At 39.7% G+C, this 15,716-nt stretch overlaps 1 protein-coding gene across 1 annotated transcript in view; it reads right to left on the bottom strand.

Annotated features, from left to right (window-relative positions):
- HIP1R (huntingtin interacting protein 1 related) overlaps positions 1-15,716 on the bottom strand; it is an 89,611-nt gene that overhangs the window by 14,455 nt on the left and 59,440 nt on the right. The window contains exons 15-23 of the mRNA XM_063454292.1: positions 15,117-15,205; positions 14,405-14,521; positions 13,347-13,448; positions 12,001-12,195; positions 10,343-10,490; positions 9,052-9,138; positions 6,843-6,950; positions 1,177-1,313; positions 752-862 (exon numbers count right to left, since the gene is read on the bottom strand). Of these exons, the coding sequence (XP_063310362.1) occupies positions 752-862; positions 1,177-1,313; positions 6,843-6,950; positions 9,052-9,138; positions 10,343-10,490; positions 12,001-12,195; positions 13,347-13,448; positions 14,405-14,521; positions 15,117-15,205 (1,094 nt within the window). The remainder of the gene's footprint in view (positions 1-751; positions 863-1,176; positions 1,314-6,842; positions 6,951-9,051; positions 9,139-10,342; positions 10,491-12,000; positions 12,196-13,346; positions 13,449-14,404; positions 14,522-15,116; positions 15,206-15,716) is intronic.

The following is a 15,716-nucleotide window of genomic DNA, read 5'->3' as shown; positions in this document are numbered from 1 at the left end:
ACACTTATTTGACATGACATTCTGACATTAATTTTTGTGTTGGTTTTCAAACATTTACCTTTTCCTATGGCCCTCAGAACTGAGTTTACTCCTCGATACCCCTTTGCTCTGATTAAATATTGCCAGAGAAGGCTCAGCTATTGAACCTACATAATCTGTGTGTTTCCAAACAGTTTTTAGTTATGTTCCAAGAATCTTTTACCAGACCCAGCATTTTTTCCACCTAGACTGCCATGTAAAGATCCAGAAGAAGCAGTTCTGAATGACTATTTATCCCTCCAATTATAACGGACGGTTAGAAAGTTTACATTTATCAAGTACAATTAATCTATAAATTAATGGATGCTTTATGGGACATTTTCCTGAATACCATATTAAGAATTAGCACACTTAGTAAATTATATCTACAAGAAAACACTATGCATACTTCCCAACATTAGGAGGCAGAGAAGCAGGACAGGGGTGGTAGGATCTTAATGTGTGAAAGAAGGCAGCTTGCCCAAAACAGTGCAATTACCTGCATACCTGGCTCTGCCAATTTCCACTGAGCACTGACCATGTACCAAGGTCATCTAAAGCTCTGTCGCATGGGCTCAGCATCCAGAGTTTATTCTGTGCAGGGTAAGCACATCTAATAATGCACTTCAATTTCAAAGGAACCAGTCTGTGACAATGAAACAGGAGCTCCAAATTAGGGCTGCCCTGCTGAATCTGTGAATTTTGGTATGTACGCATTTGATAAAGGTCTCACCTCAATCCTTCGTACAGCATCTTCTATAGCTTTAGATGTAGAGGCCATTTCTTTGTCAACCATGTCACCCAACTCTTCCTGCTTGATATCCAAACTCTTCGGTCTCAGTTCCTGTAGAAGACAAAGAAGACCTTCACTAGCAAACAGAGTTTCTAATGCATTAGTCTGTATCCTAACACGCACTGTAGAGCAGGGTGCAACAAGACACAAAACAGCCTTTTAGCATGACCACAAGAATTTCTCAATAGAAAGTAAATGTTAAAACACCCTAGTTGTCTTGTTTTATGCATTACGCATTCCCCATCCTCTGGACCTTCTTTTTATAGTTTTGTTTTAAACTAATTAAATTTACTTTATCGCACAAATCTAAATTCTTTGTTTAACAATAAAATTTAAATATATGTATAAAAAACATAAAGTCCTACCTCTCCAAGCCCAAGGATGTTCTGTAATGTTCTTCGAACATCTGCCAGGTTGGCATCTTGTAGGGATTGTTTATTCTTTAGGGTATTCAGGTACTGCAAACTCTGATTCCCACAATCCAGACAGCTTTCGCTAAGCCCTATAAACAAAAACAGCAGATTGTGAATGGAAGGGAAGGTAAAATTCAACGCACACTCTGAAGAATCATCCATGTGACCTTTCTGCGTAACGCATACAGTTTTTTTTTTTTATTATTTATTTTTATCGTGCAGAGAATGACAGAGGATCCTATGTTGCCAAAACAGCAAACGCCAGTATTAGTAATACATTAAATGACACGTGTGATAACATTGAGGACCGTTAGAGACAGTATTTTGCATCATTGAAGAAATCAGCACAAATTTTTATAGTTAAAGTAATGTAGCTAGTTAAACATAATATCGTGAAACCGTTTAAACTGAGTATCCATGTTGCAGAGGGAACATGGGTTATACATAACAATGTGGTTAAGTACCATATGTAAAACTGGTGATGTGGTATCCCTGACAGCCAATACATCGAGGAGCACTGACTGGCATAATACATTAAATAAGGCTTCATCTAGAGTGTGAAGGTCCACTCTATGTTGCCGTGAGGTTTAGTATTCCGGGGCGTACTTGTGGACAAATAGTGCAATGAACAATACTAGCAGTGGTTACATGGCGTACCTCGATGTGTACCGGGAGGAATGATGGGCTACGTTGATGGGTTACGGTGTTATGCTGCACAGGTCGTATGTAGGTGGGTTAAAAATTGATAATTAACAGTAAAAAATTTAAAAAAATTAAAAAAATAAAAAGGAATATAACAAATTAAAAAAGGGGAACAATTGTATCCATCAAAGGAGCATAGTTAACCTTAGGGTAAATGGTCCTTGTGCCTGCTCTTGTGGTTCAATAGTATTGGATGCCTTACAGGGTCTGTGGTGCCATGTGGGCATCCTGATATACTTTGTGTGGTCATACAGCGATAGGTTTAAGGTGACATATATTATAATTTTACTTCGTGGTGTGCAATCGAGGTTGCACAGCCCGTAAACTCTGCATGACTGGAGGGGGGTCGACCCTGTGGCCTGTTAGCTAAGGTTAACGGCTATAAGTTATATGGCTTACTTGACAGGTCCCTACCAAGGTGAGGGCTGTCTTAGTGTCATATTGGTTGCCGTAGCACTCATTTACCCCCAAGCGCTGGGGGGGGGGGGGAGTGCGGGTGTATTGTGTAATTGAGCTATAAGGGTAAAGTTGCGGGGGGATGCTAACCTGGTGTGTGGGCTAATGGAAACATCCATTAACAGTCACTGAGGCATAACTTTCAGTTCTTGACAGAGTAAAAGACAGAAGCAACAAGCAAGAAACAGAAAAAAAACCAAAAAAAAAACACCAAACAAAGCAGAAAAGGGTCCGCATGTTGTGGAGGATATTACAGTGCGCAGGACTGTCTGTTTCCCCTGACTCAGCCGGTGTCGGCCGCGGCCCTTGGTACAAACGATACCACTCTGTCCATGTCCCATGTGCCATTCCGTCTGCCTCCGGTTTCCACCCGTGTAGTGAGGCCCAGCTTTAGAAGAAACGCCTCCGATTCCTCTGCCGAGGTGAGTTGATGAATGTGTCCGTCCTTGGTGGCCTGGAGGGTGCGGGCTGGATCCACCTATAGGGGATTCCCTTTGAGCGTAGGGTCTGTGTGACCGTCTGGACTGGAGGGACCTTCTTCAGGCCAGCGTGGATCTACATAAGTCCTGCATGAATTGCAGTTGCATTTGTTCAAATAGGTAAGGCGTTTTGTTCCGCACTGCCTTCTCGACCGCCATCTTGACCCAGTTCAGCACAAAGCGGACCAGCACGTCGCGGGTGGTCCCTGCAGGGGCCCTGTTGGATTTTTGGAGGTGGAAGCAGCCATCTAATTGTATCCCTTTAGCCGAGCGTTGAGGCAGCAGGGACGTCAGCAGACGACGCAGAAACTGTGGTAATTCCCCGTCATCCACAGCCTCAGCTATGCCCCTTATTTTCAGATTGTTGCACCTTCTTGTATCCTCCATGTAGTCCAGTTTAATCTGGATCGTTGTGTGGGCCGCCTGCCAGTTGGTGTATCTGTGTATTGTTGCTGGCTTGTTGGTGAGCCACAGAGGTGATGCGGTCCTCAGTGGCCTTTGCTCGGGCCGAGATCCCCACAACCTCTTCTCTAATGATATCGAGGACGGCTGTGAAGTAGGCCCGAAGATTCTTCATGAGGGCCTGGATGTCGCCTTTCGTAGCCGGTGCCTGTAAGTCCTCAGGTGGTGGTTCGGCTGCTGTCCCACCTGTATATGAGATTTTGTCCAGGGCGTCCATACAGTCTTCCTCGGAGGAGGAGTAAGGGTAATCGGGTGGCGCCGCCATTTTGGCTTTAGGCCGCTGTAGTAGCAGTTCGCTGACATTGCGGGAGCCTTCCCCAGCGAGGGTTTTCATTTTTTTGGCTTTCTTCCCCATATCTACTAGGAGGTATTGGGTGCTTTGGCTTCCGAGATCGGGCATTCAGACGCCTTAAAGTTGATGTCTGTGTGGTTTGTCGCTGGAGCTCAACCGCCATGCGTCTGCTCCCTTCAGAGTCAAAGCCACGCCCCCCTGCATACAGGTTTTTTGACAATTAACTCAGCACTGAAATTACTCCTGGCATGATGCAGGAATGCTTTAATGAGCACGTACCACACCATCCACAGTTATTCAGCAGGAGGGAACTTTAAAAAAAAAAATTTTATATTGAAGAATGCATTAAAAAAAAAAAAATACAGTGAAGATTGCAGTGTCAAAATTGCGTTTCATCATCACAACCTATTACTGACAAACATATGTAATGGGAGAGAAACTGAAGGAATTATCACAGCAACATTACTTGCAGTATGAGATTATGCTTTGAGTCACAGAATAATCAGAACTTTGTTTTTTTTTTAAATCATTTTTTAAATAAAAGAAAAAAGAAAAAAAAAAAAAGGAAAGGACGACTTTTATGCTTCCCATATTAATTGTAAATTTAGTAGAAAGCCACAGGCAGTTATTGATTTTTAGTACAAGAATATAGTAAAGATAAGCAAGTCCCTATGCAAATATATTAACAGTGCTAAAGAATACGTTTGCTAGAAATTTAGCTTGTATTGAAATTCACAGTGACAGTTATAAGGTCACTAGGGGGTCATGGGGAATCTGCCGACGACTGTAAGTTGAGGTAGACCTCAAACCTGCATCAAGCTTTTTTGCCTGTCAGAGTAAATAAATGTGTAAAAAAAATTAAAAAAGGCCGCCGGACAGTATGTGGAGGTAAAGGGTAGGTGGTATATTGTAGTGTTGCAATGGCAGTGCTGCTAAATTTATTGGATATCTGATCAAGCAGGAGCTCTAGACATCCTTCGGCACTCCAGATCTAGTGGACTACACATCTTAGAATGCTCTTACGGCCCATAGTGCCGGCAACGCATTAAGGGAAATGTAGTGTACAATATTTGAAGTGCCGAATGCGGCCTACTGCTGCTCTAGAGAATGGCAACTGTTCGGCATGGATGCTAAGCTCCCACCCCTACAGAAGGGACATTTTTTTGATAAACAAAAGTATTTTTTTTGTTTTTTAAAATGCTTTATTGTTGTAGTGCAGTGAGATATACACTATATAACAGACATATGTTGCATCGCAAAACGATTGAATATAGGTTTACGGTTAGAGCACAAAATGTCAAGAGGAAATGCACATTTTTTAGAAAAGGTATATATGTAAAGTAGGAACAGTCATGCTAGGCACACATGTAGTGGTATAAGTGAGAAGCATGGTGTAGGGAAAACTTAAGACCTGTTAAGGGTGGTCATATATGTGAGTAAACATGCTTGGGTAACTTTAGTGGTATAGTGTGGTCTCATTTTAAATTAAACTAAAACAAGGTAACATGAAAAAATAACAGTACTCTTTGTATATACCACATGAATCAAAGGCGAGCTGTTATGCATTTAACTTATTGTAGAGGGGATTAAATGCCAGCATGCTTAACAGTAAACCTTTACTACTGGGACTGTGTCTACCAGTACCGTAACCAGAATAGTGCATAAGTGTGAAAAAACATGCCAAAATTAATGAAAAGTGAGGAAAATACAATTGCATGGCTGAATGAAGGCTCCTAAAAACAAAAAGCAGGGTTTCTCAAGCCAGGGCCCATTGTATGAGGCACCTCACCCAATTTCTTGCGCTGGGAAGCCACTGGTCTCAGCAACGGGGCATAGCAGAAGTGGCATGATGGTATAATAATGACACGATAAGGACTGTATCCACACATGCTTGTAACAGTAGTAAAGGCACGAAAAACACAGTACAGGTTACTGTTAACATTAGGGTAACAAAAGGCAAGTCATTGGCACGAAGAGTGACTTAAAGTGAAATGAAGCCCCTATGGGGCCCGCCAGGTAAGCTAAATGCGTGCAACACAGAAATATGCTCCCCATATCTTAAAGTAACAATGGGTGTAATGTTGTCATGCCATTCATGGTAAGTTTAAAAGCTCCGTCCCGAGGTCAGCCGATTCCCCACTGGGGTAACACAGAGTCCAGCCATGAGAGTCTTGTTATCTGGCCCGGCAGCCCAGCAGAATGAAGACAGGCAGGCAAGTGAAGAGAGTACGGCAGGCTCAATGATGTCTGCAAGGTTCTCCCCAGTGACATCTGAACCAAGAGTGATTCGGCGTGTCGGCTCTTTGGAGACCTCGATGCTGCTAGTGGCTGGTAGCAGGGATCAGGCTGAGTTGTCGCTCTGCTGTGGTGGAGCCTAGCTGCTTTTGAAGTCGGATGTGTAGATTTAAGACCAGATAAGAATGGTTGTCTCTTCCGCCGCAATTTGCGGGCTCCCTTAACCTTGAGAGCTTCGTATCTGTGCTGGGAGCTTGGATGCCACGGTAAGTAACTTCTCGTTCCCAGCTCGAGGGCTTGTTTCTGTCGGAGTGCAAGGTTTTCCCAGAAGGCAGCAAATATGCTGTCCAACTTGGTCTCAATGTCCCTGCACCTGGGAGAGCACATGGCGCCCGCCATTGCCGTCAATCCGCTTGCCTGGTATCACCTGACGTGTCTTGGTCAGCTGGGTCTCCTCTAAGGGGTGAACCGGCATCACTCTCACCGGTCCTGAAGGGGGGTAGGGCGGGTTGGGGGGGACGGGAGCCTACAGATGCAGAATGCCTGCTAGGAAGCAGTGTAGCGCGCCCAAAGAGAGAGGCTGCCTCTCTCTGTTAACGGCCCACCAGGCTTCACTCGAACCTCTGGGGTACACAATATTAGGTAGGTATCAGTTACAGTCCTAGGCACTCCTGTAGGCTCTACACACAGGCAGGTCATAAGTCACGGTGGTTTCGCATATAGTGAGTGGTATTTTAGGCGTTTTTCAGGAGTTGAGTGCGGAGGTACAGGCCCCGCCCCCAGAAAGGACATTTTAACAGTTGGTGGGAGATCTTAAAGTTTATGTTCTGACTAAAAACCTTTTATCCAACAGTGTACACTGTTTGGTCGCTTATAAGTTTGCACTTTGGAAGTGAATACTATTGTCAATACAGCTGTCCAATAGTCAGAGTTTGAGCATAGGGTTAATAGGAGTGTTAATTCTGCAGACAGACAATACTGATTTCACTTACGGTCTGCATGGTCCGGTGGGGCTAAGTGAGAGGTTGCACTGCCGTTAACGATGGTGTCAGCAGTCAGATGAGCAAATTGAGCAAGGGCCCCAACCAAGGTAGACGCATCTGATGAGAAGAAAACATTTCAATAAACACATTGTTTAACTGCTTATGTTTTATAAAGGTGCAATGCATAATGAACATAAAATGCATGAAATGTAGAATACATATTGTTCCTTTGTGAAATATTTTCTTTACATATTTGGGTGAAGATTATTATAACATTAACCACATAATATATATAAAGTATGGGAATAGATATTACAAATTTGTTATTCTGTTTCATAAACGTAACAAGGTGAAACACTAAATATCCATTCTGCAGACAACTATCTGAGCTTTTCACTGGAGAGAACATTTCAGGAACATTTGTCAACAAATAAAAAGAGAAGGTCAGAAATAAAAATTAACGGAAAAATATATGTATTGGAATCAAATGATTAGATCTACCTTTTTTCTAATTCTACTCTGGAAACATCTGGGAAGCATATTTAAATTACAAGGTGTTCGTAATTTTACTACCAAAAAAAAAAAAGAATAGATGAAAAAATAAAAAATAAATAAATGTGAGGTCACCAAGTAATGATACAAGTTTAACCTTACAACAGCTTTTCTGTGATGAAATTTATCAAAATGTATTGCGGTCATAAATATTACAAACAACCAAATGAGGGGGGGAAAAAAAATGTTGCTTTAAGTCACCTTTTGCCCATTGTGGGTACAGATTGTGTGTAATGTGGGTGTTTGGTGTTAAATGTTTGTGTGCTCTACTGTCTGGCTGATTCGCTCAACCAACTAGGTGGATTTGGCTGTGGAGCCTGTACAGTGCCATCTGTTGGCTGTAGGTATCCTGAAACAGCTATATGTTTTCCAATATTATTATTGCCATTTATACCATTTATATAGCGTCAACAGATTCCGTAACGTTTGCTTTGGATAGTTGTATTATACTGAGTTTGTCACTGCTAGTCCCAAGTAAAAAAAAGTAAAGCTTTGCATGTTCGTTTATTTTGGAACGGTGTGTGGATTTGTTCAGGTATCCCAGTAACAGTTGTCGTACCAGTTGGCCGGCTGCTTGGTCCCTGTAGCCTGGGACAAGGTAAAAAGAGAGGTAGGTCTCAGTGCCACAAGTGCCTTTGTAAAGGCAGTAGCTAATCACAGTACAGGCAGAGATTCGGATACTTGCCTGGGAAAGGAGCTGAAGAGGAAAAGGCAGAGGGAACAATACCGGCCTGGGAGAAGAGAGCAGCTGGGTCGGGTGAAAGAGCTCCAGAGAGACCCCAGTCAAGCTTTGAGCTACTAAAGTGTTGCAGAGTCCATGAAAGCGGGTAGGAAGTAGACTGGAGGGAGGTACTCAGTCAGAGTACGGGAGCTCCGTCACATACATATACTTATATCCGTTATCCAGTAAATTCTAGAAAATAGTCTTGGTATTGTTTCTCACAGGAAAATTCTGCACAGAAAGTTCCTGTTTGAACAGTTATCATTTAGAGCAGGATTGGGGAACCTCCGGCCCTCCGGATGTTTTAGACTACATCTCCCTTGATGCTTTGCCAGAATTATGGCTGTAAGAGCATTATGGGAAATGTAGTCCAAAGCATCTAGAGAGCCAAAGGCTCCCCACCCCTGATTTAGAGGAAGAATCAGTAGATACCTAAGATAATACCATAAGATGGTCTATTTAACAGTAAATGAAATACTTGTGAGCAGTCTTTCAAGTGGCTCTGTCACCTCAAATATACCTCTCTTATAGTTTCTTCTTCTGTACTTTTCTCAATTTCTGATCGATTGCTCTTTAAAATATAAGACAATTAAGGGACTACTTTGTCTTATGTATTTTTCCTACACCTGAAGATTCTGACAAACGGTAGGGCTTAAGGCAAGTTTGGTTAATGTAAACGGAAATAGGCTCCACCTACTCAAGCTTAGGGAAAATATATTACTTTGTCTTGTGATTTAAAGAGAAATAGATCAGAAATTAAGAAAAGAATAACTTTTTTTAATCTGGTGAGTACATAGAAGTCTAGCCATCAATACTCTTGTCTTATCAATTAAACAGCATCATGCTAAGCTCTGTTTGTTAGCAGTGTTTTTCTTCTGTGTACCATGTTGATTGCTAGTGCAACGATAAATCTCATGTTGAATGTTACAGGGGTGGACAGCTTACCTGTCATGTCATGTAGATATTTAGCATGGCCATCTTCAAGTTTAGTTACGGATTCTAACGCAGTCTGGACTCTGCTGACAAGGTAATCTGTCAATTAAAATAAAACATTTTTTATTTTTTAAAAGTGTATCTGAATATTGTGGCTCTTACACCCAATATCTTTTTAAATTGACAACTCTTGTTAATATATGCAGAAATCCTCAATGTAATTGTTCACTGGAAAAAGCATAACTTAAATATAATACATTTTAGTTCAATTTCCTTGAAATGCTTAGAGTCACTTTACTCTATCACCAAGTGTTAACTGTTGCTGGTAATGAGGTGTTGGTGTATCAACAAATTGAATTGGTACAGGAAACATTACTGCAGCTGTCAGAGGGTAAATCACCATCACGTCTAGGAAACATCTAGAAACAATATGTACATTTATAATGGAAGAGATTATAAAGCGAAATTCAGAACTATACGACATGGTCCCTTTAAAAGCCAGGGTGCAGGTGGTCCAAAATCTGTATTGCCATAGACCCGTTCTACCAGTGAAATCAGATTTTTTAATCTGACTTTTTCCAAACTAAGGAAATTTATTTTCAAAAATAAAGAAACATACAACCAAAGTACTTATTCCCCAATAAGGATAAGTTGCACTGATGTTGGCAGGTTGGCTCAAACTTTAATGGGTTAGCTAGCGTTAAAATGGTTTAGAAATGGCATCAAAGTTTGCCGCAGGTTAGTATGGGGACAATTAGGACATGTTAAAATCTGAACCCTATTATATAGATTTGACAAAACATGTTTAGGTATTGTTTTATTCAGGTGATGCATCAAAATACAAAAATGGGATCTGAAAAATTTCACAGTGCTAAATTCAGCAGATATTTGTGATGGCTATAATATTTTCGGCCTCCCTTACAGTTTTCTGAACAACAATATGAGGGAGTGTATATTTTCAAAACCAATATAATCTCTGCAAGTCAGCCAACATCACAATTCACTGCTGGGTGTATACTTATCCCCATAAAGGGTTACTCGAACCATTATACCAATTAACACTACTCACTGGAATCTATTCTCCATAGAGCAAACTCTAATCAACTAAACAGTAAAAATTGCAAATCCATGCAAAACAGATGCTTTGGCAAACTTATGCACGTGGGGGTATTGTTGTATTCAGGAGATGCATCAAAATGCAAACATGGTATCTGTAGACTTTCACAACGCTACATTTAGCAGATATTGGTGATGGCCAAGTGAAAAATACATACTCGCACTCTGCCTTTTTCAGAAGACCCACCTGGCGAGCTTGTACAACGGATGTGAAGAGGGTCATCAAGTTTAGCAACGGCGTCCTGAATAATATTTTCGGCCTCGCTTACAGTTCTCTGAACAACGTTAAACTGGTCCTCTAACATCTTCTGGTAGAGTTTCAGCTCGTCTTCACCCTGAGGAATACAGAAGACAATACATACAGATGACTAATCTGAAAACAGGAACACTTCATAGTAGCTTTGGATTAAATTACTAGGAAAATTTAGGATAACTGGTAAAATATCATGAAGCATCCATTATGTAAGAGGCCAGACAACTAGCACATTCAAATTTTAAAAAACTACTAACAATTCCAAAGAGACCAAATAGGCTGTGCCAGTACTGCAGTTATCAATCACAAGTCCTGCAAAAAGGCTTCATGAATATTCACGGTGCTGGGAATTCAAAGAGAATTTTAAATATCATGACAAAATAATCAAAACCTCCAGTTCAGCTTCTTTGGCCTTAAATGTTGATAATTCTCACTGCAAAGAATAAATTTGTCAGGAACGACTCAGGGCAGATCAAGGACTCCTAATGCTTTATATGGTTAATTCTAGGGAAGTCTCCAAATCCCCAAATGGAATAGTCCCCCATGAATCTACAAGGACAGGTGGTATCAAGCTAGTGTTGTTCCAGGTGTCTATGTGAAGGCTGCAGCTACTCTGCTATGATTTATACTATTTATTAGTTACAGTTTTGTTAACATAGGATGCAGCAGAAAAATATTTCATTAACAGGTGCTTCTCAACAGTTTTGTGGGATGGAAAGTGAAGTAATCGCTAAAGTGTAGCGAAGCATATGGTGAGAAAGCAAATGAAAACAAATAAGTGTAGGAGGTGAAATAAGGTGAGGGAAAAAAATGAAAGTAAAATAAAAAGGAGAAAATGAGCAATGTACTGAGGGAGAGCCAAGGGACACAAAAAACAAGAAACATTATGAGGGTGGGAGAATGGCGAGGATGGACTCTATAATTGTGAGAGGTAAACAAGGAGATAAAGATAGGTGGGAGAGGAAAATGGAATAAGGAACATACAATGTGCCAGAGATAAAATAAGTAAATCGGTCAGGCAGCCCTAGGTGGACAAATACTGAAATGGGTTCAAAAAGATGATGAAAACCATGGCAGAGAAAGACAGACGAAAAAATGAGGCCGGAAAAGGACAAATATAGACACAGAAATATACCATAAGTGAGGTGAGGGAGAAAGGCTTGAGTAAATTAAGAGATAAATAAGGGCAGAGAAAAAAAATGTTTGGACAGAGATACAAGGGGAATAGTCTTTAAATGGAAATAATACCATACTCATGTGGCAGAGGGAGGCTTGCTTGAGAAAGTAGAGGAAACTAGTGGGATGGAACACCTCATCGTCACCATATTAATCCAACGCAATCCTCACATAAAATGTGGACTGAACTGAACTAGGTTAAAAAGTTAATGGAGAATTCTGGTGCTACTGCTCTAAAAAGAAGACAAAAATTCAAATAGCGTTTCTATTTTTTCCCCTGTATAAAATACATTTTTCTCTCTCTCTATGTATATCTACAATATTTCAGCCTGCCAAAAGAAAAAAAGGAAAAAAAATAAACAAAAAAAAAAGGCCCCACCAAACCATATAACATGTAAAGCATTCCATTTCATTACCTTTTTGTGGAGTTTATCATTCAAGTCCCGTATTTCACTGGCTCGTTTTTCCTGCTCTTGATTGAACAAAGTCTCTGTGTCTTGGGCAAAATTTCTGACAGATAACAGCTCTGTCTCCTTCGACTTGAGCAAGCTTTTCAATTCATCCTTCTCAGCTTCTAATGTTGCCAGCGTGGAATTTAGATGGCTTTCAGACTGAAAATACAGAAGTTCTACTTTAGACAAGTTCTTTAAGTTTAGAATATACTCCGTCAAGAAGAGTGGTTGGTTTTTTCCCTCCAAGGATGTTTATAAACATCTGAACTTAAATTAGTATAAGAGGCTGGAATTACAAATCACTTAAAGCCACACACAGAAAGAGAACATTAAGTGTTTCAAAGTATATGCATTTGAAAAGAAGTATTTAAAAAGCAGTGTGACAATACTTGGGTACTTCTTTACTATACAGTGGCTCTTTGGTATCCATCTGAAAAATGTAAGTCAAGAATATGAGGGAGTGTTTATTTTCAAACCCATTTAGACCAATATAATCTCTGCAAGTCAATCCACTTATAAAAAAATCACTGCTGGGGTATACTTATCCCCTTAAAGGGTTACTCGAACCATTATGACCACTCAGTGATTTGAAGTGGTCATAGTAGTAGGAGTATGCATGTAATCTGCACTTTTGTGCCGAAGGCTAGTTGGACTTCGCACAGCTGGCGTGGACAGCAGTGCTGAGTGGGGTAACCCTTTAACCCCTTAAGGACACATGACATGTGTGACATGTCATGATTCCCTTTTATTCCAGAAGTTTGGTCCTTAAAGGGTTAAACCATGTTTTTGTCACTGGAATCTATTCTCTAAAAAGCAAACTCTAATGTACTGAACAGTAGAGGTTGCAAATCCATGCAAAACAGATGCTTTACGAAATGTCTCCAGCTTAGCTATTGTCACAGTTTCATTTAATTTTGTAGTGTCGTTTTCAATTCACTACAATTCAGTGTTTAGCGAATAAGTTAGAGTAAACTCTTAAAAAAAAAATTAAAAAAAAAAATTTAAAAAAAAAATCTAAAAATCTGAGGGCTTTCAGTTGAGTTGGGATTCTTTCTAAAGGAACCAGCACCAAGGACGTTTGAACTATTACTCCAGTTCGTATACAATTTTATAAGAATCATCTTTCAAACTTTTTACAGAAATCATTCTGTAAATACAAACAAAAACCCCAAACAATATATTTTACATAATCCAGCTATATTCTAAACATAGTATTTCATGCAATGAAAGGAGCACCAATAAACTGAAAAGTTACGCTGTCCAGTTAATAGATTAAAACTTATCAGTCTGGGAATCTTCCGAAAACAAACCTGCATTGAATTATTCAGCGACTGCTGGATCATGTCTAACTCTCTCTTCTTAGACTCCATTTCAGTTTTCAGTTGCTCCGTCTGAAAGGTTTGTTCTTCCAACTGCATGTACAAAGAAGAAAAATCAGTTCAATAAACGGTCATTTGTTCATAAAAACAAAAACGTTAGATTGCAGGAATACAATGCAAAATATACAATTGCTTAAATTTTTTGTTCTTAAAATGTACAGATTACAAAAATGTTAAAGAAAAATGATTAACCCTTTGAGTATATTTCGTAATCACAATCGAGTAAAGAGAAATCCAGTTCTGGTATTTATTTCAGATGATTTCACTCTGCTACTACCCTTTAAAATAAGGTTTTAATTCAAGCAGCAAACGTTATTTTTAAATTGAAGATGACAAAATCACAGGTGATCGGAAAGTAAAGCATCAGCTTGCGCCTTATATATGTAAGATGTAATGCAAGCAGGCTTGCACAGTGATTATCAATTTTATTTGTAAAACAAATGCATCAAACAGGAGAAATAAACAAGCACAACAATCAGCTACCACATCAAGCAAGACAGTCAATAGTCAGAATGAACTGAATGAACTTTAAAAAGTACACAATGGTTTAATTTAAATTTTTTTTTAATTATTAAAGCTCGGTTTTTGATGATGCTGTGTGAGATCTCTACTTCCAGCAGGATGGGGGTAGGTAAGCAGCATCAGGGGCGTCTTGGCACTGGAAAAAGGTAAGTTAAAATTTTAAAAAATATATATTTTTATGGTGAATGTTGTGGGTGGGTGATTCTAACGAGGGACAGGGACACCACGGTGTTAGGAACACAGGTTTGTATTCATAACGCTATAGTATTCCTTTAAACCGGTCAACAAGTAATTTCTCATCCAGCAAAATGTTCTTACCCCAAACCTTCATCGTACAATACAGCACCTGATTTTACATACTGATTTTATTCCATTCAGGTGAATGTCTGACTATAGGACTAGATTTAAAGAAGCACAAATAGAACGCCATGAACTTCATTAACTATACAGAACGGTTTCAAACTTGCCTTTATTTCTGACTCTCGCTTCACCTGATCCATCTGAAACTCCAGCTGTTCCTTGATACGAGCCACCTCTTCTTGATTTTGCTGTGATACAGTGAGCTGCTTTGCAGTGTCTGCATTCTGGGCAGAAAAGGAAAAGAGAGCTCAATTATGGGGTTAAAAGAAAACACAACACATGCCATAGATCTTCAAATCTATTGTGAGCTCTAAACATATGTCCAATGATGCATGAGACCAAGCCCAACTTGGAACTGGTTTGATGTAACTGCTTGTAACAATAGATTTTTAAGCAAGCTGGATGTACTAAAACATTTGAAGAACTATTGAAAGTGATTTCAAACCCACTAACTCAGAGGTCATTTGTTTCTGTATAGCAGTTGTTCCACGCACAAGCCTCAGATATACCAATAGCGGATTTAGACATTTACCAAATCTGTTCGTATGGGGAAAAGGACAAAATGTGAAATGTTCATATGGCTGCGAGCAGTGCTATGAACAACTGCTTTACATATAAACGTTTTAGTAACAGATTTACATTAGGTATTTAAAATTTAAATTAAAAAGTGTAAAAATTTTAATCATGGCTATTATTATTATTATGTTATTTATATAGCACCATTAAATTCCGCAGCGCTTTACAAAATCATGGTTATGTTGACTGCAATGGCATAAATGATAACCCCTGGAACATTTGTGGAAAGACAACAATGCTTACCTTTCTGAGAAGTCCAGCATGGACATTTATCAGTTCATTGTGCTTTTCCTTCAGCTTATTGTAGCGCAATTCTGTTGCCTGTGCTTTTTCTATCAATAAAGAGTTAAAAAAAAAAAAAAAAAAAGTCAACATAACCTGAGGTTGTGGCAACAGGTTTGTTATCAACAGATTTTTTTTTCTCCCAAATGCACTCACAGACAACAATCTTAAGACAAGGAAGCAAAATGAAGATTTTTTTTATGCAGCTTTGTAATGTAGCTCATATGGCCACCACTATGTGCAACTTAAATGGACACTATAGTCACCAGAACAACTACAGCTTATTGAATTTGTTCTGGTGAGTAGAATCATTCCCTTCAGGCTTTTTGCTGTAAACACTGTCTTTTCAGAGAAAATGCAGTGTTTACATTACAGCCTAGTTATAACTTCACTGGCTACTCCTCAGATGGCTATTAGAGACCCTTCCTGGGTCATGGCTGCCGAAAATGCATCCAAACATTCAGTATCTCCTCCCTCTGCATGCAGACACTGAACTTTCCTCAGAGATTCATTGATTCAATTCATCGCTATGAGGAGATGCTGATTGGCCAGGGCTGTGTC

Source organism: Pelobates fuscus, chromosome 5 (assembly GCF_036172605.1).
Source record: "Pelobates fuscus isolate aPelFus1 chromosome 5, aPelFus1.pri, whole genome shotgun sequence".
In the NCBI taxonomy this organism is placed as follows: Eukaryota; Metazoa; Chordata; class Amphibia; order Anura; family Pelobatidae; genus Pelobates; species Pelobates fuscus.
The sequence above is the reverse complement of the archived record's forward strand: the minus strand, read 5'-3'. Positions and strand labels throughout refer to the sequence as shown.